General features: G+C 42.1%; 1 protein-coding gene across 1 annotated transcript in view; it reads left to right on the forward strand.

Annotated features, from left to right (window-relative positions):
• RAD54L2 (RAD54 like 2) overlaps positions 1 to 23,563 on the forward strand; it is an 87,208-nt gene that overhangs the window by 29,230 nt on the left and 34,415 nt on the right. The window contains exon 2 of the mRNA XM_055413924.2: positions 10,079 to 10,274. Coding sequence (XP_055269899.1) covers positions 10,133 to 10,274 — 142 coding nt within the window. The 5' untranslated portion in view covers positions 10,079 to 10,132. The remainder of the gene's footprint in view (positions 1 to 10,078; positions 10,275 to 23,563) is intronic.

Below are 23,563 nucleotides of genomic sequence, written 5' to 3' on the forward strand. Positions count from 1 at the left end.
CAATCCCTCCCAGCATCAGAGTCTTTTCCAGTGAGTCAACTCGTCTCATGAGGTGGCCAAAGTATTGGAGTTTCAACTTTAGCATCAGTCCTTCCAATGAACACCCAGGACTGATCTCCTTTAATATTATGGAAAGTTTTATAATGTTCATGTAATGTGGTTCTCTGCATGTTATGTTTTTCCTTAAAGCCAATTTTTCTGTTTGTGATACCTGAAAATGAGGGTGGGAAGACCACAGATCTTAGAGTTTTGTTGTATTAGAATAGCAGGTCTCAAACTTTTTGCTCTTAGGATCCTTTAATACTCTTAAAAATTATTAAAGACCCCAGAGTGCTTTACTGGTCAATATTTTTTGTATTAGAAACTAAAGCTGAGAAATAAAATATATTAATTCATTCTAAAATAATAAGCTAATTATATATTAACATAAATAACCTTTTAAATGAAAAATAGCTATTTTCCAAAAGAAATTAGAAGAGTAGAATTGTTTTACATGTTCAAAAATTTGAAAATGTCTCGTTGAATCGAGACAGCTGGATTCTCAGATCTGGTTCTGCATTGGTTCTGTTGTGACTTACTGTTTTGTTGTTGACTTTTTATATTATTGAAGTACATGAAGAATGTAGTTGGAAAAGACAGGAGTATTTTAACATCCTTTTCGTATAATTGTGGGTATTTGTTGGTATTATACCAAAACTTTGGTAGTTTCTTCAAGGTTAATTATTACAGAGAGCTTGAAACTGTATCAAGGAACTTTTTGTATTCTGTTTCATTGAAATCCATTGGTCTGTCTTGCACTTTGAATGGCTGTGTAACCCATGCAGGAATTTGACTTTTTAAGGCCCCTCAGGGGTTCTAGGACCACCCTTTAAGAACTGCTGTCATAGAATCTGGAAGGGGTCTTAAAGATGAACTCAGACCTATCTCTCTTCTTTCTGGAGTAAGAGGAGTTATGGAAGAAGCTCTGGGAGAACATTTAGTAATGCAGCTAGTTGCCCACAAGCTGTGGCTAGCCTTTAGGCCTCTTTACACGTGGCTTCAGCGCCTCTGTTGTGCTTGGTTCTGGCCTCACTTGCATTGCCTTTTGGGAGAGTTGTCTCATGTGGCCCGGCTCCTTGGAGGCCTGGGTATGTTTGTTCATCTTTCTTTATTTTGTCTTAATTGCTGAAAGTCTCATTTGAGTTCCAAAAAACATGTTTCGATATCTGTCAGTTTAGTTTCTGTGACTGCTTATGTGTATTAAATGTTTTAAAGTAACTGAAAGATAAGCAAAAGGCATTTGGGCTGCATGGAATTTTGAAGTACACATTAGATTTTCATCTTGCACAGGAAAGGTGTTTTGAAATAACTTTAAAGATCCACAGTCAGTCTCTCACAGCAGATTGAAGAATCTTGTAATAGATAACCAGGAAGTTCTATATATGAACTGAACTCTCTTCTCCCCCTCTTTGATTCTTTGACTAATAGGTTTCTTTGAAGGGCTCTTGCTTCAAGTTTTGGGCTAAATGTTTGCTTGCTCTGAAAACTTCCCTCCCCTTGTATGTTAGCATAAATGCATGGTTTTGTTTATATTCTTAATGGAGAAAAGATGTGAGTGGTATTTGCTGTTAAATTGCTTTGAGAGTACTTGAGGAAATTTAATATTACTCAAGGTCACCAAAATTAATGAGGATATGGCAGTTGGGAATGGATTATTTTATATCAAAGGCAAGATCAGGATGCTGCTGAGGACCACTAAGACATCTCTGGAATTTCACCGGCTGCCCGGTGAAGCCGTGTGTATTTGCAGTTTTCAGTGTGGACTCTCCAGGAGTGGTCAGCTTTGTGAACAAAGGCGCTGTGTGTGTGTGTATTTTGTAAATGATTAATTCCACTGATTCTTGGTCAGGCAGCACTTTACAGACAGGTGTCCTTGTCTTTGAATTTAGCAGGGCAGAAAACTCTTCCTTCACTCTCAAGGTTGCTGTGAGAGGCTCACTGGGATTGGCTGTATGTTTCTTCATAATTATAGCCTCCTTTTAGCAAGCCGTGTTTGCAGTTTTCAGTGTGGACTCTCCAGGCATGGTCAGCTTTGTGAACAAAGGCGCTGTGTGTGTGTGTGTGTGCGCGCTTTGTGAACAAAGGCGCTGTGTGTGTGTGGTCAGGCAGCACTTTACAGACAGGTGTCCTTGTCTTTGAATTTAGCAGGGCAGAAAACTCTTCCTTCACTCTCAAAGTTGCTGTGAGAGGCTCACTGGGATTGGCTGTATGTTTCTTCATAATTATAGCCTCCTGTTCATTTCAGTTCAGTTCAGTTGCTCAGTCGTGTCCGACTCTTTGCGACCCCATGAACCACAGCACGCCAGGCCTCCCTGTCCTTCACTATCTCCTGGAGTTTGCTTTTAGCAAACCCAGTATGATGGTGTTGTTCAGTCACTCAGTCATTTCAGACTCTTTGTGACCCCATAGACTACAGCACGCCAGGCTTCCCTGTCCTTCACTATCTCCTGGAGTTTGCTCAGACTCATGTCCATTGAGTCAGTGATGTCATCCAACCATCTCATCCTCTGCTGCCTTCTTCTTTTGCCTTCAATCTTTCCCAGCATCAGGGTCTTTTCCAGTGAGTCAGCTCTTCCCATCAGGTGGCCAAAGTATTGGAGCTTCAGCTTCAACATCATTCCTTCCAATGAATATTCAGGGTTCTTTCAGGTTTGATTGGTTTGATCTCCTTGCAGTCCAAGGGACTTTCAAGAGTCTTCTCCAACACCACAGTTTGAAAGTAAACCCAATATATTAAACTATAAAGGTTAACATATTATGTAGGGATTGAATATTTACCTATCAGAGTGGTTCTGTTTGGAGTTCCTTTAAATAGCTAGTTCTCCAGTTTCATTAAAATAGACTTTGATTCCCAGAATTTGCTCTGTAGGAATACAGGTCATTTTTAAGGTGCAGCAACACCCAAGTCACTCTCCTAGTATGTCTGTGTCTTAGAAGCAGAGCTTGTCTTCACTGAAGATTGAAGCAGTGTCCCTCATGGGGTGAGGAGCAAATGGGGTAATGCATTTTTTTCCTTATCAACTTTTTTCCTCATGTCTGTTTTCCATTGTATATATGTGCCACAGCTTCTTTATCCATTCATCTGTCGATGGATATCTAGGTTGCTTCCATGGTCGAGCTATTATAAATAGTGCTGCAGTGAACATTGGGGAACATGTGTCTTTTTCAGTTTTGGTTTCCTCAGGTTATATGCCTGGGAGTGGGATTGCAGAGTCATATGGTGGTTTTATTCCTAGTTTTCTAAGGAATATCCATACCATCTTCCATAGTGGCTGTATCAATTTACATTCCCTACTGGCAGTGCAGGAGGGTTCCCTTTTCTCCACACCCTCTCCAGCATTTATTCTTTGTAGACTTTTTGATGATCACCTTTCTAACTGGTGTGAGGTGGTATCTCATGGTAGTTTTGATTTGTATTTCTCTAATAATGAGCAGTGTTGAGCATTTTTTCATGTGTTTGTTAGCCATCTGTATATCTTCTTTGGAGAAATGTCTTTTTAGGTCTTTTTCCCACTTTTGCTTGGATTGTTTGTTTTTCTGGTATTGAGTTGTATGAGCTGCTTGTATATTTTGGAAATTAATTCTTTGTCAGTTGTTTCACTTGCTATTATTTTCTCCCATTCTGAGGGTTGTCTTTTCACCTTGTTGGTAGTTTCCTTTGCTGTACAAAAGCTTTTAAGTTTAACTAGACCCCACTTATTTATTTTTGTTTTTATTTCCATTACTCTAAGAGGTGGGTCATAGAAGATCTTGCTTTGATTTATGTTGAGTGTTCTGCCTGTTTTCCTCTAAGAGTCTTATAGTTTCTGGTCTTACATTTAGGTCTTTAATCGATTTTGAGTTTATCTTTGTGTATGACATCAGGAAGTGTTCTAATTTCATTCTTTTGCACCTACCTGTCCAGTTTTCCCAGCACCACTTATTGAAGAGGCTGTCTTTGCCCCATTGTATACCCTTGCCTCCTTTGTCAAAATTAAGGTACCCATAGGTGTGTGGGTTTATCTTGCCTATCTTGTTCCATTGGTCTGTATTTCTGTTTTTGTGCTAGTACCATGCTGTCTTGATGACTGTAGCTTTGTAGTATAGTCTGAAGTCAGGAAGGTTAATTCCTCCAGTTCCATTCTTCTTTCTCAAGACTTCTTTGGCTATCTGGGGTCTTTTGTGTTTCCATATGAATTGGGAAATTTTTTATTCTGAAAAAGTGAAAGTGAGTCTTAAGTCCACGGGGTCGCAAAGAAGTGGGCATGACTGACTGACTTCACTTTCACTTTTGACTTTTGCATTGAATCTATAGATTGCATTTGGTAGTATAGTCATTTTCACAGTATTGATTTTCCTGCCCAGGAACATGGACTATCTCTCTATCTGTTTATGTCATCTTTGATTTCTTTCATCGTTATCTTATAATTTTTCACATACAGGTCTTTTGTCTCCTTAGGTAGGTTTATTCCTAGATATTTTATTCTTTTTGTTGCATTGGTGAATGGGATTGATTCCTTAATTTCTCTTTCTGTTTTTTCATTGTTAGTTGCAGTCCATGGGGTCGCTGCGAGTCTGACGTGGCTGAGCAACTTCACTTTCACTTTTCGCTTTCACACATTGGAGAAGGAAATGGCAACCCACTCCAGTGTTCTTGCCTGGAGAATCCCAGGGACGGGGGAGCCTGGTGGGCTTCCGTCTATGGGGTCACGCAGAGTTGGACACGACTGAAGTGACTTAGCAGCAGCAGTATATAGAAATGCAGTGACTTTTGTGAATTGACCTTGTATCCCATGACTTTGCTAAATTCACTGATTAGCTCTAGTAATTTTCTGATAGTTTCTTTTGGGTTTTTTATGTATACTATCATGTCATCTGCAAACAGTGAGAGTTTTTCTTTTCCAATCTAGAATTCCTTTTATTTCTTTTTCCTCTCTAATTGCCGTAGCTAGGACTTTCCAAAACTACGTTGAATAATAGTGGTGAGAGTGGACATCCTTGTCTTGTTCCTGAACTTAAAGGGAATGCACTTAGTTTTCACCATTGAGAATAATGTTTGCTGAGGGCTGATCATATATGGCCTTTACTATGTGAAGGTACGTTCCTTCTATGCCCATTTTTTGAAGCATTTTTGTCATAAATGGGTGTTAAATTTTGTCAAAGGCTTTTTTCTACATCTGTTGAGATTGTGTGGTTATTTTTCAGTTTGTTAATATGGTGTATCACATTGATTGATTTGTATATATTGAAGAATCCTTGCATCCCTGGAATAAACCTGACTTGATCGTATTGGTGATGGACAGGGAGGCCTGGCATGCTGCGATTCATGGGGTGTCAAAGAGTCGGACACGACTGAGCAACTGAATTGAATGTGTTGTTGAATTCTGTTTGCTAGAATGTTGTTGAGGGTTTTTGCATCTATGTTCATCAGTACTACTGGTCCGTGATTTTCTTGTTTGTGTGTTGTTTTTGCCTGGTTTCGGTATCAGGGTGATTGTAGCCTTGTAGAATGAGCTTGGAATTGTTTGGAAGGCAGATTCTTAACCACAGGCCCAGGCCCACCAGGAAAGTCCCCAAGAGCTAATTTTTAAAATCAGGGCTACCTTCCCTGTGTTCTGAAAGGCTATATCCACTTGGAAGTGTGTGTGTTGGGGCGGAGCCCCTTAGAGTCAAAGTGCAATAGTGCAATGAACTGTGCTGCTGCCTGCGGGATCAGTTTTTCCTCTGCCATTTTCCCTTTGTTGCGTTTTGGAAGGTGATCAGTAACAGCCAGACCTGCTCCTTTAGTAGTTAGTGTGGCTCTGAAGAGCTGAGAACAGAATTCATTGTGTCGTCTTTGTAAAGAAATTTAGTGGCCTGTAGAAGGGAGGGAAAGAGAAAAACCAGATTTGGTGGGACTTAAGAAAGCTGAATGCTCAAACTACCGCACAATTGTACTCATCTCACACGCTAGTAAAGTCATGCTCAAAATTCTCCAAGCCAGGCTTCAGCAATATGTGAACTGTGAACTTCCAGTTGTTCAAGCAGGTTTTAGAAAAGTCAGAGGAACCAGAGATCAAATTGCCAACATCCGCTGGATCGTGGAGAAAGCAAGAGAGTTCCAGAAAAACATCTATTTCTGCTTCATTGACTATGTCAAAGCCTTTGACTGTGTGGATCACAATAAACTGTGGAACATTCTGAAAGACATGGGAATACCAGACCATGTGACTTGCCTCTTAAGAAACCTCTATGCAGGTCAGGAAGCAACAGTTAGAACTGTACATGGAACAGCAGACTGGTTCCAAATAGGAAAAGGAGTACGTCAAGGTTGTATATTGTCACCCTGCTTATTTAACTTATATGCAGAGTACATCATGAGGAACGCTGGGCTGGAAGAAGCACAAGCTGGAATCAAGATTGCCGGGAGAAATATCAATAACCTCAGATATGCAGATGACACCACCCTTATGGCAGAAAGTGAAGAGGAACTCAAAAGCCTCTTGATGAAAGTGAAAGAGGAGAGTGAAAAAGTTGGCTTAAAGCTCAACATTCAGAAAACAAAGATCATGTCATCTGGTCCCATCACTTCATGGGAAATAGATGGGGAAACACTGGAAACAGTGTCAGACTTTATTTTTGGGGGCTCCAGAATCACTGCGGATGCTGATTGAAGCCATGAAATTAAAAGACGCTTACTCCTTGGAAGGAAGGTTATGACCAACCTAGATAGCATATTAAAAAGCAGAGACATTACTTTGCCAACCAAGGTCCATCTAGTCAAGGCTATGGTCTTTCCCATTGTCATGTATGGATGTGAGAGTTGGACTGTGAAGAAAGCTGATCGCCGAAGAATTGATGCTTTTGAACTGTGGTGTTGGAGAAGACTCTTGAGAGGCCCTTGGACTGCAAGGAGATCCAACCAGTCCATTCTAAAGTACATCAGTTTGGGGTGTTCATTGGAAGGACTGATGCTAAAGCTGAAACTCCAATACTTTGGCCACCTCATGCGACAAGTTGACTCACTGGAAAAGACTCTGATGCTGGGAGGGATTGGGGGCAGGAGGAGAATGGGATGACAGAGAGTGAGATGGCTGGATGGCATCACCGACTCGATGGACATGAGTTTGAGTGAACTCCGGGAGTTGGTGATGGACAGGGAGACCTGGCGTGCTGTGATTCATGGGGTCGCAAAGAGTCGGACACGACTGAGCAACAGAACTGAACTGAAGAAACCCATTACTTTCCAGTTTCTTCTCTGATAGGGTCATCTGATGGCCTGGGTACTATTTTAAAAGTGTCCTCTTTTTTAAAACTGCTTTGAGAAGGGGGCTGGACCAATGTCTTTGATAGTCTTAACAACATATGTAGTGGTTGAATGTTTAATTGATGTTTGCTTCTGTCTGTCAGAAGCCTGGGGCTGAGATGGTTTTAAAGATGTTTGTTAACTGGGTTTGCAGGAAGCTTTTCATTGTTATTGCTAACGTCTAAGTGATTGTCATTTTTCCATCACCACACAATTTCTTCTGTAAAATGCCAGGAATTCAGATTACCTAAAGGTACTTGCTAATTAAAAATTATTCTCTAAAAGCCACTCCATAATCAGCCAGGCAACAGCAAAATAACTTACCTCAAGCAGTGTAAAATGAAACAGGGGGTTTATGCTGATTGTGAACGTTGACTTCCAAACAGAGTAGTAGTTGCTGATGAATTATCATTATACTAATATTCAGAAATAAATTTCACTTCTAAACCTGCTGATATTTAATTGGTTTACTACTTCCTTTTTAAAACCTAATGAACTAAAGATATAGATTTCCCTCAGAGACTTGGAATTTGCTTTGTCAGTGAGTGGTAGTTTAGCATTAGTTATATTAATGTGTATTTGTGGGTCACTTTTCTTCCCTGTACTTTAATGCCCTTTGTAAATGTTTTTGCAAGTGTGTTATTAATGCAAAAATTTGAATTCTATTGCTCAACCATCCACAGCTGCTCTTTGCTTTTGTTGTCTTCAGAGGCTAAGTATGTGACCCGTCACGATGCACACGCTCATTATCCCTGTGCTTTTTAACTGAGCAGTCTTAAATTCTGGTTTTCAAAAATTCTAAAGGATCCAGTCTGCTTTATTTTGTTTCTGTTTTTATTCGGTAAAACATAGAAGTTCTGTTTCAGATTGTGTCTGAACTTTAGACAGAATAGTATTTGTGCTGAATAATTAAGATACTTGTGTTTCTTTTTTAATTTTGGGAAGTGGGAGGAATTTTAGGATGACCCAGTTTTGGATGTAGTTGTCTACAGCTGTTTATCTTACGAAAGATTATTTATCTTGTGCCCCTCTTGTCCACATTTTGTAATAAAAAATTTGAAATATACCAAAAAATGAAAAGAACTGGTGAATCTTCACATTAATATTTTGTTGTATTTACTGTATCACAAAACAGCTAGCTTTCTCTTTATCCTGTTTTTTTTCTTTTCACTCAAGAAGAAAGGACTTTTGCTAATAATAAAATGGAGAGAGAGAGGTGGACAAACATGCACAGTGCCTGACACATGCTAAATACAATAGAGCAGGCAGATTGGCACGGGAGAGGGAATGTGAATAGGAATGATTTGACTAGGACATGCTCCTAGCTCTAGGATACAAGGAAACAGTTCCCCGCTAAATCCCTGCCGCTAGGGGCTTACTGTTGGGTCAGGAGGTGAGAGACCAAAGAAGGCAAACACTTTGCCAAGTAACTCATTTGAAGCCTTCAGTGAAGGTCAGTCTGGTCAGCATGGCTGCTGGAGTTCAGAAGAGGGAACGTGATCCCAGAAGACTGGGGCACTAGACAAAGGCTTCTTGGAAGAAATGGAGCTGGAACTGGGCCACGAGCGAGGGCAGAGCCTGAGAGCTGAGCTGTGGGCGCGGGCGTTCTGAGGCTCCCTACCTGCTCGGGAGGAGTGACAGTGTCATGAGTAGTCAGTTGCCTGTAACCATTTTATTCAGGTGATGGGAGAATGGACCATCTTCCTTGTAGTGCTCTAAGACAGGACCTACTCCTTATTCCCTGAGCACTCCCAGTTACTCGAGGGCCTCACCTTTGCTGCTCACTCTGCCTGGACACAGTCCCTCCAGGTGTCTGTGTGGCTGGCTGTTCTTCTGGTCTCTGCTCAGTGAGAACTTTCCTATCCCCATTCCCCACCCCCACCCCCGCCACACTATATAAAATAACAGCTTCTGGCACATACCACCTTCTGACATACTTTTCTCTACTTTGTACTGTGTCTCCAAAGCCTGAGTGCCTGCAGTTATACACGCATGTATATATATCTGCAGAGATGTAAAGAGTTGGTACTCAGTTCAGTTCAGTTACTCAGTCAGGTCCGACTCTTTGCGACCCCATGGACTGCAGCATGCCAGGCCTCCCTGTCCATCACCAACTCCTGGAGTTCACCCAGACTCATGTCCATTGAGTTGGTGATGCCATCCAACCATCTCATCCTCTGTCGTCCCCTTCTCCTGCCCTTAATCTTTCCCAGCATCAGGGTCTTTTCAAATGAGTCAGCTCTTTGTATCAGGTGGCCAAAGTATTGGAGTTTCAGCTTCAGCATCAGTCTTTCCAGTGAACATTCAGGACTGATTTCCTTTAGGATGGACTGGTTGGATCTCCTTGCAGTCCAAGGGACTCTCAAGAGTCTTCTCCAACACCACAGTTCAAAAACATCAATTCTTTGGCACTCAGCTTTCTTTGTGGTTCAACTCTCACATCCATATATGACCACTGGAAATACCATAGCCTTGACTTGAGTTGGTGCTCAGGAAGCAGTTAATGCATGAAGGAATGAACCCTGGAGTATATAGGGTGTTTGGACAAGAAAATGCCTTAAAGGGACCAAACAAGCAGGTCAGAGAGGCTTGAGCTGGGCAGAGAGTCACCACAGTATGTCTTAGGGCCAGTGTCCTTGTGGGAGAAGTTGAGATTTTATGTACGCTTAGCTCCATACCTAACCAGGGTATTCATCCTTGACATTTTCTCTTTGAAAAATGTGTGTTCCTAAGTGAAGCCTTCAGTAATTCTGTTATCTCTTGTCCTCCTCCCAGGACCCCTGCAGTGGACCATGAGACGGTAATGTCCACTGAGGACCTCTGGGAGCCATGTCAGACGAATCCGCCTCAGGGAGCGATCCAGACCTGGACCCAGACGTGGAGCTGGAGGATGCGGAAGAGGAGGAGGAGGAGGAGGAGGAGGTGGCAGTGGAGGAGCATGGCAGGGATGAAGGGGAAGACCTGCTGGATGGTGAGTGACTCGTGAGCGACAGAGGTTGCTTCCCTTTCCTCTATTAAAATTTTTGCTGAGACAGCTTGGTGTTTGCAGTTGGGTTTCTCAGGTCATCCATCGTGAGACGGCAAGGTCTGAAACACAGCGACAATGAACCCATATGCTCTTCCCCCGGAAATGAATTGTTCCCCTGTGTAAGTGTCACTGTGTTGCTGGAGGGACCTTTAGCCCTCGCCTTATCTTTGACCACGCATTTGAGAGTGGCGCATACTCATTCAAGTCGTGGAGGGAGTCAGTGGCAGAGTTCCTCCTGTGAGACTTTGTGGTCTGGTGACCACAGACCCATCAGGGGATAACTGTGAGTGGCCTGTGAGTTTCCTCAGTTACATTCACAATTCTGCTTCTGTGAACATGAGGACGTTATTTGGGGAGAGGTTCTTAGATGGGTTCACAACTGCAGAAAGCTTACCCCGTCTCCTGCAGCGCTGGTCTGCCTCTCAGCCACTTCAGGCAACTATAAATTGCTCCACTGGGGAGAGAACTGCCCCTGTGTAGCTGCTGGACCCCTGCTGTACTCCTGTTTGGTTTGCTTGGCTCACCCTTTCTTTATTCCCAACTTGTTGAAGTGGCATCAGACTTTTTCTTTCATCATTAGTCTAGTGTTAGGTCATCTGACCAACTTCTCAATTAATTCTAACCTTTCATGGCACAGTATTTAGTTGTTTGTAAGCCTCCTGTTATCCTAGGAATAAAATTTGCCTTTTTATAACACACCAGTATTCAGTTTTATACCTGAAATTGCAGTAGATTGTCATTCCTTGGACCTACTGGATCCTGGTGAAGATGCACTCCTGTCATTCTCCAGATTCCAGGAGAATAAACATCTCTCCTTTTTCTTTGTTGATGTTAATGTCTTCACTTCTCACTCATCCTAACAACTGCCGTATGGTTCAGGGATCGATTTTCTTTCACATAAACTGTCGAGAAATCTCTGCCCCATTTCCAGTTTACTTCTGGCAGGCAAATTACCATTTTACTCCCTGCCCTCACCTGGACAGCATCTTTTGCTATCCACTGCTAGCCTGTTCCATTGGAGTCTCCCCACCGTTAGTTTTATAGTCCCTGTCCATAAAGTAGAATGAGGAGAAATAACAGAAGATAGTGATGTATGGGTATACCATTAGATTGTTTTGTTTGCCTCTCATGGTTCTTAAGATGGCATTAGAATCCCTAGGTATCTGCATCACTTTTTGCTTTTATATCATTTGGTTTCTCAAAATTATGTTTTCAGGCACCTCTAGAACTTTCATCAGGTTTAGACTGGGTTTTAGATGCTGCCGGTGAGTATAATGGATATATACACGCAGTTTTCCCTCTTGGCTTCTTGGATTCCTTTTCTCCTGGTCGGATTCTTAATTATTCAAAAATTGTCTGGTATGAATTTGAGAACTTTACTATTATTTATTTAAAAGTGGCAAGAATTTGTGATTTGTCTCAGAATAATATACTTACTGTAATTGGAGTTTTTAAAAAAGAAAATGTATTTCTTGATGAAATAACTTTTTTAAATATTGAAATGATTTCTTTTTATTGCTTATGAATTTCAGAGTGAGTAAGAAAGTTTCCATAGGTACTGTCTCTTTCTTTGGCCCCATTCGGGTATCTCTCTTCTTGGAATTTGATTCAAGCACATTTTTTTTTTTTTAATTTTTGTTTTGTATTGGGGTATAGCCAATTAACAGTGTTGTGATAGTTTTAAGTGAACACAAACGGGACCCAGCCATACATATACATGTATCCATTTCCCCCCAAACCCCTCTCCCATCCAGGCTGCCACATACAGTTGAGCAGAGTTCCTTGCAAGCACCATTTTTATGTTTCACTCTAGTGTTAGAACACTACAACCCTACCCTCCCACCCCGACCCCTGCTCCCCTGAAATAAAAATGATACTTGTGCTGCTTGTGGCATCTCTGCCACTGTCTCAGTTCTTACAGCTTTTCTGGTCCTCTCGTCTTGAACGCTCTATGCAGTTGTGCGGAAACATCCAAGACCTGCCTATTTTCTTCAGTCTTGCCTTTGCTGCCTTGGCTTGCTGGTTATCCTGCAGTTCTAATGGGCAGATCAGCCAGCTATTCTAAAATTAGGAAAGGCTATGAATAGTCTAGTCTTAGCTGGTGTAGTGTGATGTGGCCCTTTTGTTTTCTTAGAACAGTTTCTCTCAACCTGGGTTGATTTTACCTCCTGGGGGACAGTTTGCAAAGTCTGAAGACATTTTTGGTTGTCACGACTCCTGGGAGTTGGGGAGGAATGCTCCTGGCATCTTGTGGGTGGAAATAAGCCGTCCTGCTGACTGTCTTGCGCTGCATAGAGCAGCTCCCTGCCGCACTGTTATCTGGCCCCAAATGTCAATAGCGCTGCAGCTGAGACACCCTTTCAGAAAGGAAACCGTTACTACAGCCCTTTCGGTTTGAAGTGTTTTACTTTGACAGTGCTTCCTTGTGGCTTTCACAAACATCCGAACTATCCCACTAACCTTTTCAAAGAACTGCCTTCTGGCTTTGGAGATCCTCTATATTATGTTTGTTTTCTTTGTAATTTCTACTTGAGAATATTCTCCTACATCTTTGGGGTTTATTTTGCATTACTTTCAAGCTTCTTAAGATTATGCTTAGCTCATTTAAGCATTTTTTTCCTAGTAGCACTTAAAACTAAATTTCTAAGTACTACTTTAGTTCCATCCCCTCAGAAGCATTTTGAAATGTTTTGTCTTACTTGCTTATTTTAGTAATCCTGTGTGTTAAGTAGGGTGGGTGCATTTTGCAGATTAGAAAACTGAGGCTCAGAAAGGGAAGTGCCTTGCTCAGTGTAACTTAGTAAGAAAATGGCAAAACTGGGCCTTTGGTTTCCAAGGTGGTGCTCCTATTTCAAACCCATGCTGCTTCTGAGACCATCGATTCAGATAATCCCCTGCTGTGATGTGTTTGCATTCTTTCTTAGTGAGTGCTTTGAGGGAAGAAGTTGGTGATATTGTCGATCAGAGATGAGAGGACAGTCAGAAATAATGGCATGAAGAAAGGGAAAGCGTGGCATGTGGTCGGAGAAGGCAATGGCGAGCCCCTCCAGTGCTCTTGCCTAGAAAATCCCACGGATGGAGGAGCCTGGTGGGCTGCAGTCCATGGGGTCGCTAAGGGTCGGACACGACTGAGCGACTTCACTTTCACTTTTCACTTTCACACATTGGAGAAGGAAATGGCAACCCACTCCAGTGTTCTTGCCTGGAGAATCCCAGGGATGGGGGAGCCTGGTGGGCTTCCGTCTATGGGGTCACACAGAGTCGGATACGACTGAAGGGACTTAGCAGCAGCAGCAGCAGTGGCATGTGGTAGAGAATGATGAGCTATCTTACTTGGTGCAGAACTGAACACTTTAGGAGGATGATCAGAGTGAGCCTGGAGTGATGACCTGTGGTCAGATCATGAAGGAATCTAGAATTTGTTTTAGAGGCAACATGGAACGGATGGAGGGTTTTACTGAGGGAGCATTCATTAGACCTTTTATTTTAGGAATGTTATTCTAGCAGTATACAACAGAGATGGCCGGCAGATCAAGAAAACCAGTTAGGTCTGTGACGGAGCTTTATGGGAAGGGTCAGTGAGGGTTTGAACTTTTGAGTCAGTTGATCTGCACATGAGGAATACAAAGTCAGATTTGCTGCAGTAGGATTTATACCACTTGGTGACTTATTGGCTATGTGGGGCAGATTGAAGATGGACTAAGTAAAGCCTGGGAGGATTATGAAACCTTTGCAAAGATGGAAGGAACAGAATAGTGAGTGAATGGGGGAGTTAAGAGATATTTTTAGCTTTGCTACATAAAGTTGGAGCATTGTCTACCCCTTGGTACTGACCTTCCAAAGCTGACTCGTGAGCCATTAGTCTGAGAACTGGCTATGATAGATCATGGTGGCTTTGGCTGTTGGGGAACAGCTTCATGATTTTGTCTTCAAGAAAATAGTGCTTTCTGTTGATAACAGGCGAAGGGACCCACTGTGGCATGTTGTGAGATGTTATGGATTGGTGTGTCATTCCTGTTTTTCTTTTCTATATTCTTTTGGAATGATGGGGAAAGTTAGAAGTCAGCTCTTTTGGGGGACTGTCATTATTAGAGGCAGAGGTTCAAAACCTGCTCTGTCTGGAAATTGGCTTTCCTTGTGCAATGGTTTTTTGGCTCAGTATTTTCTTCTAGCTGAGTGTGAGCTCTAATCTCTTGATCCAGATAAAGTGCTTAGAAATATTTAGATGAAGGAAACCCCTAGAATTATCTGGCCTTTACAAAAAAAGTTTGTTTTCAGTTACTGCTTAATGTGTGTTGCATTTGATGGGAGAGTGTGGCATGTGTGACGCGTGATATGTTCTCATTTGCCAGTTTTGCTGGTTGATGCGGTGGTTCGTTTGTCTTTCTCAGTGTCACTCTACCCTTTAGGCCTACAGCATATTATTCCTTTCGTGTACTTGGCAACTGTAGGTAATAGAGTATCTAGACCAAGGAATAGTTCCAAGAGTCTGTCTGTGCAAATGGTAAAAATCCTAATATCATTTCCCCAAGGTAGTTTCTTATCTCCTTGCAGCAGGGAGACAGGAGAGAAAAATAGCAGGAAACTTGGGCCTAAATGTACAGTAAAGGTTGAGGGGTGGGGGAGATTCTTAGAATTTAATGTGTTCATTTAATAAGAACTTCATGTATTTCTCATTCATGTTCATCTGGAGTCAATTCTTGGTTTCCCTCCACAATTTCAGTTCTCCAGGTGTACAACAGTCTTAATAATGAGATTCCCCTCCACCGCCAGTCCGTTTAGGTTACCCTTATCCTTATGGAGTATTTATTACAAGGAAAAACCAGATGCCCCGTTTCTTTTCCTCTGGTATTTTTTTTACTTCATTAGTTGTGCTGGTTTCTCTGCTATTTTCTCGGTTTTCTGGTAGGAGAACTGGGGCCTTTATCACCCTTCTCTTCTGAGAGCCCTCTGCTCACCCAAGCTGTTCGGCCCATGTTGTGAACAGCCTTGTTCAGCTAAGACGAAAGTAGGATTTTTTTTTTTTTAATAGGAATATCATTGTAAAACCCAAGCCCCAGTCAAACACTACAGGCTTAAACCTTAAACTGGCTATTCTAGGAATGATTGCTTACCAAGGAGTTTTATTTCCAAACTCGGTTCCTTAGGTTGTGGAAGGGATACTAGGAGTTTATGGAGCTTCACTATAAACATGACAGACCTTGCTGGAGTGTCAGTTTTATTGGGAAGTTAGCGGAGGAGTGTCAGGGCTTGGGGGTTCAGTACTTTGATATGGATTGAAAAAAAAATTTTTTATATAATGAAAATTTGGGCATAGAAATCAGTATTCACATGAAGTTTTAACATAAAATTAGATTTTCTTCAAATAAATTTGACAGTGGAATTTGAATGCTTTGGATGGTGCCCTAAGGGATAAGAACATTTTCTGTGGGAATTCAGGACTCCTCAGCAGAAAACTTGGAGAAGTCCTGGTTTATTTAAGTGAGTCAGGATCTGGACACAGACTGATTTGATGGGCACATCTCTTTAGAACATAGGCCCTTTTTTTTTCCCCATTTCATTCTATTCTTGTCTATTTTACATGGCGTATCAGGACACTAGTTTCCTTGAACAGCAGCTAGATGTATGACATGCTCAGTGCCTTATGAAACCTGCTTCATAGCCATTTTATTGACAGAAAGCTAGCGTCCTAGATGTCAACTTTGACCCCCTTCACCTTGGACCACTGGGTAAGGAAAGCTGATCTTCTCAGCCCCTGTGTCTCTTAGTCTCCTGCAGGGAGTTTGACTTGTGCTGTTTCTCTCACCCCTTCTATTTGTCTTCTTTGCTTGCAGTATGAAGAATCAGGGATGAAGTATCCTAGGCACAGGGCCAGGGCAAAGGCCCTGGGGTGGGAACAGCTCTACTTGTTTAGACTCAGGAAGGTGGAGGCCTTGGTGGCTAGAGGACAGAGAGCAGAGGGCAGAGGGGTCTGGGGTGAGCTAGGTAGGGGCTTGAGCATGTAAGGCCAGTGGTGGTGGTTCAAGATATACCTGGAACCCGGGTTTATTTGCTTGAGTTCTGACAGCTGCTATTTCAGACTTACACTGTGAATCGCAAGTGTATCAGTAAGCACCAGCAGTCTGCAGGAGTAGTCTTGCAGCTGGAAGTGGAAGAAGTGTCAGGAACCTCCAGAGTTTTAAACTAAGATCAGAGTGGGTGGCTTTTGTGTCATGAAGAATGGCACTTGGGAGGAATAGTCGCAGCAATCTAATGGGAATCCTAGCCAATGTTTTTTCCCTCCCGTGGAAGCCCCCAGGGCCCTTCACAAGGAGCATAGGTTATGGAGGCTGTAGTTTTCACTGTTTACTAATGGCCTTTCTGTCACATTAGACATCCTTATTTTGAGCCTAGATTTCTTTCTCTTCTAAGAATACTTTTAAGTAAATGTTATGAACCCTATGATTGCCTCATATCCTAAGTCCTTCTTCAAAGAGTGTGTCTGGAGTTTGGATATTTCAAAATCTGTGATGCCCAACTGCTTGTTGACTTTACTATTTAACAATAAATTTCTGATTATTAGTAATATGCACCTGTTAATTAGATTTTGGAAATATAGAACATTATAAAGAATACAAAAATCACACAGAATTCTATCAGCCAGAGATAGCAAGAGTATTGATGTCTTTTCAGTTATTTTTCTCTTCAGATGTATACAAAGCTGGAATCCCATTGCATTTTTTTTTTTGCATGTGCCATTTAAAAATTTTCAAAACCAGGATTGTTTCATAATTCCATGGCATTTCATTTTTATTTTTCTAAGTTTTTATTTAAAAAAATAAAAGTAAAAAGATCAGTTGTTACCAGAGGTTTGAGGGAGAGGAGGGATGAATCTGTGGAGCACAGAGGATTTTTAGGGCAGTAAAACTGCTCTGAATGGTCTACCATGGTGGATACATGTCATTATATATTTGTCCAACATCAAGAGTGAACCCTGGTGTAAACTTTGGACTCTGGGTGATACTGATGTGTCAGTATAGGTTCATTCATAGTAACAGAGGTACCACTGTGTTGGGGAGGATTTATAATGAGGGAGGCTTATGTGTGGGGCCTTATTCTGTGAGATGGGAGCCATTGCAGGGTTTGAACAGAGGAAAGATCACTCTGGTTGATATGTAGGGAACAGACTGTTAGGGAGATGAGGGCAAAATCAGGGAGACCAGTTAGGAAGATACTGCAAAATTCAGGGCAGGAAGGATGATGGCTTGGTGGAGCTGGCGGAAGTAGTTGGATTCTTGGTATATTTTGAAGATAGAGCCAAGAGAATTGGTTAATGAAATAGATACAGATTGTATCAGAGTAACAGGAAAGATAAGGATGGATTCCAAGTTTTTATTGAACAACTTTAAGATGCCATTTTCTAAGGTTAGGAAGATCAGGGGCGAGGCACAGATTGGAGACAGACAGGAGTTTGGTTTTGGAGAAACGAGTTTGACATGTCTTACTCCAAGTTGAAATGTCCACAGGGCAGTTAGACTACTGAGTTGAAATTCAGAGGAGAACTCTATGTTGGATATTAAAAAAAAAAAAAAGTGGGGCATATCTGTATATGAATGGTACCTAAATCACAGGCCAGGATAAGATTATTCCAGGAATAAGAGAAATGGTCTGAACGACTAAGCACTTGACAGCAGAAGTGGGGAGGGAATGAGGATGATTGAGGAAAGAAGACTGAAAAGAAATGGCCACTGAGGCAGTAGAAGACCCAAGAGAAAATGTTATGGGATCCAGATAGGAAAAAAAAAGTCATTTCAAGGAGGAAGTGATCAGTTATGTTAGATAAGACAACCAATAGTCCTAGTAGTATGAGGACTAAGAATTGACATTGGATTTAGCAATGTGGGGGTCCTTGTGCCCAAAATGATCAATTTCAGCGCAGTGATAGGGGCTCAAACCAGAATAGGGGGAGAACAGGTTTTATCTTTTAAACGTTCTTTTTGACAGTGGGACTGATCAGGTTGGGAGGGAGAAACTGATGGTGCAGGAGAGATGATAGGTGGCAGTCCATACTGGCTAAAGCTGTCACTGTGGCCTGGGAACGCCTTTGCCCCAGCCCTCTAGTGTGATAGAGAGGAGCACCCCCCAGGCACAGCAGTCTTCATCTACACTTCGGTGATCCTGGGAAAGTCCTTGCTGAGCCTTTAAGTTCTCTTCTACAAAATGAAATGTTTGCAACCTGAATTCTAGATCTGTTGTTCTCTTGTTTTGGACGAAGACAGGCAAGGGAAGGCATGTTTTTAGGAACAAAGAGGAATCACTGAAACGGAGAAAGGGGCTGTGACTCATCCTGTGGGAGCAGTTAGACCCTACAGCTGAACACACCAAGACAGACAGGACAGTGCTAATAGAACGTTCTATTGCATTTCAGCGTTTTGTTCTCAACATAGATGACGAGCAGCATTCCTTAAATTACAGATTCAAGCCAGATCTTTTTTTTTTTTTTTGGGCTGTAGTGCACGGCCTGTGGGATTTTAGTTCCCAGATCCAGGATCAAACCTGCACCCCCTGCAGTGGATCCACCAAGTCCCAACCACTGGACCGCCAGGGAAGTCCCTCTAGCCAGATCTTTGTATTCTGTATTTCTGTCTTCCTCTTCTTCCCCAGAAACATGTCACTTTCTTTGGAGAAAACTTGAATGTTGGACTGACTTTTCAGCATAGCTCGTGACAGTATTTAGATGGCCTCCGTGTTAGAAATGCAGCGGTGCTGACTTTGGTGCTTGTTCCTGTCCTTCCTTTCTGTGTGCTAGGCTTAGGGACACAACGGGGCAGAGAGTTTGAGTGTGCTGGGGGCAGGGCCGTTTTGTAAACCTGCATCAAGAAAACATGTCAGACCTTGACCCTGTTGTTCAGAGTGATTTTGTAGGGCCTTTAACATTCCTTCCCCGCAATCCAAGGGGTTGTGGGGGGGTGGTATCTGATTGTGGTTTTAATTTGCATTTTCCTAATTACTTCAGGTGTTGAGCTTTTTTCCACATGCTTACGATCATTTTCACTTTTGTAAAGCGCCTGAATCCATGTTTTCTACCATTTTTCTTTCTTTCATAAATTTCTTAGTTGGTTTATAGGAATTTTTTATATCTGGATGTCTTTTTTGATATATACACATGATACACCTTTCGCATTTATATTGCTTGATTTTTCACTCTCTTAGTTGTGTATTTTTTACAGTCTTATAATCTTTTAAAATTGTATTTTTGATCTATAGATGCTTTAATTTTAATGAAGTCAAATTTATCATTTTTTCCCCTTTTTGTTTTGTGCTTTGTGTAAGAAATAGTTGTCTACCCCAAGGTCATGAAGATATTCTCCTGTTGTCCTCTAGACGTTTCATGTTTTACCATCACATTTAGGTCTTGGATACATCTAGAATTGATTTCTGTGTGGTGTGAGTAAGGGTCAAGCTTCAGTCCCCCCATCCCCCACCAGTATGGTTAATTGATCTACTCTGCATTAAAGTTTTGTTTTATTCTTTGTTGTAAATCAAGCACAGTACATATGTGACTCTTTCTGAACTCTGTTTTCTTCCTTTATAACTTTAAGGGGAGTGGGAGGACAGGCGAAATTGTGAAGGGTGGTGACTAAGAGCAGGGACTCTGGAGCCAGATCAGCCACCTGAGTTCAAACTAATAGCTTTGTGAAGGATTTTTTTTTTCATCTGTACAATGGGAATATTTGTAGTATCCTGTATTTACCGTTTTGAGAACTGAATGAGTAATATTGGTAACATGAATAAATCTAGCCAAAAGATAACAAGCGTTGCAGGTAGGCTGGGCCCCAGTGCTTCTGGGAGCAGAATTAGTGACCAGAGCCATTTTAGTGGACTTGGGCATGACAGGGCATGGGGTGGGGTGCACATCTAGCAGACTTGCCACAGACCTGTGCTGGGACAGATACCGTGCCTGCCCCAACTTCAGAGTTACCCAGCTACCCTCTGGAAGAGAAGGTTTCTCAGTATTTTTTGAATCATCTTGTGAAGTCTTCAAATAATCTTTGGTCCAGTTTAGAATACAGAAGCAGAACGTGCCAGGCTTAAATGAAGTTCCCTGAGCAGCTTACTGAGAGAGACAGCAGCAGCTACTTTCTCTTTGCAGCTATGTTGACAGACACTACAGCTTAGCAGTTGGGCACATGCTGAAATAAAAAGAAACCTAGAGGGGGCATTCTGGAGGCTAACCTTTAAGTGGGGACCCAAAAGAGGCTATGGGTTAGAAAGAAGTAAGTCATTAGAATCTAACACATCTGTTAGATGAAGAGGTGGGGAAAGAGGGACACAGCCTCAGCCAAGGCCTGAGACCTCGAGAGCTTTGTCCTTTTGAGGCTAGAGAGTAGGCATTGGAGGGTGTGTGGGTACAGGTGTTGGGGGAAGTACTCAGTGGTCAGAACTGAAGGCTGGATGCTAGCAATCAGGGAAGGCCTTAAGTGTTTTAGACTATATCCTATGGGTAGAAGGGACAGCTTTAAGGTATTTTAGGAGATGCTGGGTGGGTGGAGACTGTGACATGGTCATATTCAGAAAGGTCTCTTTTTGTAGTGTGTCTTGAAAGGGAAGTAATCAGAGGCAGGGAGACCCTTTGGAGTCTGGTGTCAGAATCCAGACCAGGGAGTACAATGGTATGGAGGGAAGCCAAGTGGGATATTTAGGTAACTTCTTTAGGCACAGAATTTGTGTTTGAAGATTAGAAGAGGAGGGGCTTTATCGTCGACAGTGATCATATATGGTAGAGATCTATAGAATGTTTCCCCTGTGGAGTGAAAGGTCCTGGGAGAGCCACTGGTGAGTGTTCCTCCAGCTTAGAGATATTGTACTTATGTTCCAGCTGGTCTTTTAATCAGGAAGCAAAGACTCAGTGTGCTCCCAGATGGATGCATATTGTCTTTGCATTTTCTGTGACCCTAAGAAAAAAAAAATTTTTTTAAGTTTATCTTTTTTCTAATGTGGTCAGAAAGTGGTTTATCTGTCTTTGAGTTTACTCTCCAGCCTTTTGCATTCATAGAGTTAACATTTAAGGTTTAAGTTAATGAGACAGTCGAGGAGGTCAATGACATGCAATAGTTTATTATTTTGTTAAGGCATGAGTTTAAATGCTGCTCTCTGGGGTATGGGAACAGATAGTTGAGCCCTGCCCTTCACAGCATCCGCTCCTCAACCTACCTTGTATTCTGCTCTCAAATCAGAAATTCTTATCATTATTAAGAGTCTGATGGGAATCGTTTAACTGTTTCAATTATATGTGAATGCATTTTGTAGAGGAAATTCTGTGCTGGAGCAGTATTCTCTAATTTTGGGAGTTTGCAGATGCTGATTGCACCCATGAAATTAAAAGACGCTTATTCCTTGGAAGGAAAGTTATGACCAACCTAGATAGCATATTAAAAAGCAGAGACATTACTTTGCCAACCAAGGTCCGTCTAGTCAAGGCTATGGTTTTTCCCATGGTCATGTATGGATGTGAGAGTTGGACTGTGAAGAAAGCTGATCGCCAAAGAATTGATGCTTTTGAACTGTGGTGTTGGAGAAGACTCTTGAGAGTCCCTTGGACTGCAAGGAGATCCAACCAGTCCATTCTAAAGAAGATCGATCCTGGGTGTTCGTTGGAAGGACTGATGCTAAAGCTGAAACTGCAATACTTTGGCCACCTCATGCGACGAGTTGACTCACTGGAAAAGACTCTGATACTGGGAAAGGTTGGGGGCGGGAGGAGACGGGGACGACAGAGAATGAGGTGGCTGGATGGCATCACCGACTCGATGGACATGAGTTTGAGTGAACTCCGGGAGTTGGTGATGGACAGGGAGGCCTGGCGTGCTGTGATTCATGGGGTCGCGGAGAGTCAGACACGACTGAGCGACTGAACTGAACTGAACTGAAAGGTGCCTTACTTCTCTCTTTCCTGCTGTGCTTTCCCAACATGAGGTCTGATACTCTGCTTGTGGAAGACTGGCCCTTTCTCAAATACTGAATCCTTCTGGGAAGTGTGTGTGTGTGTGTGTAATGAAAAAATAAACTGAGTTATGTGGATTTCGCACGTGCGTGTGTGTGTGTTTTGTGGTCATGCCTCAGTACTTCAAAGCATTCGTCAGTAGAATGAAAAAATAAACTGAGTTATGTGGATTTCGCACCCCTGCCTTTCCACTGTTCTCTCACAGGGGAAGCTTTTGTTTGTTCATAGGACAGGTTTTACTATCTTCTACTCTCTTAGGCTTAAAGATACAACAGTAACAAATTTTGGAAGATAATCACCTTAGTGTGTGTACCTAAGTCCTCTCAAATAAAAGGAGCAGAATTTGAGTTGGTGTTACTCTTTGCCCATTCCTTCTTAAAAAGAACAACAGGTATGCCCTGTTTTCCTATTGTTTGTTGTGGATACTCCTACAGGGGGCCCTAGTGGAGTTTGCATGTATAGGAAGATTTGCATGTTGTTTTGTGCTTCCGTCACTATGGATTTCCAGGAGGAGAATGAGGGGCTCTACCTGCCTGAACTCCAGAGGGAAGGGCTACAGTCCTCCAAAGTTGTAGGCAGTCTTGTTCTCTTCATTCCTCTCCCTAAATCCTCACTTTGTGGGTGCAGAGGTCTTGTTAACTCTCAGCCTTCAGGTACACTGGAGATTCCAGGAGATTGTCTGCTAGCCTCCCTGAGAGAGACTGCCAGTTGGAGCCGTCCAGAAGAGCAGGGAGCTTGGCATGGATTGACATGGCTCTAGAACCAACCCCAAAGCTGACACCTATCAAGCAGTTGCAGCATACGGATCCACTTTACTCCCCCATAGTGCTGAGTGCAGGTGGAGAAAGCACTGGCCGTTTAGTGATTCTTAAGTTTCCAGGAATAATTTGCTTGAGTCTTTAATTCTGTTTTTATTTCTCCTATGTTTGGATCGGTCATACTTTGGGAAACAACCAAAAAAAAAAAAAATTATTGCCTCTGTTTTCCCATCATATCCCTAGCCAATTTATTTATTTTTTTTAGACAGGGATGTAGTTGATTTACAATATTATGTTAGTTTCAGGTATATAACATAGTGACTCAAAAATTTTATAGATTATACTCCATTTATAGTTATAAAATATTGCCTGTATTCCCTGTACTGTACCATGTATCTTTGTAGCTTATTTATTTTATACATAGTGACTGCTGCTGCTGCTGCTAAGTCGCGTCAATCGTGTCCAACTCTGTGCGACCCCATAGATGGCAG

Source organism: Moschus berezovskii, chromosome 24 (assembly GCF_049115385.1).
Source record: "Moschus berezovskii isolate FMDL1 chromosome 24, NW_MosBer_1.0, whole genome shotgun sequence".
NCBI lineage: Eukaryota > Metazoa > Chordata > Mammalia > Artiodactyla > Moschidae > Moschus > Moschus berezovskii.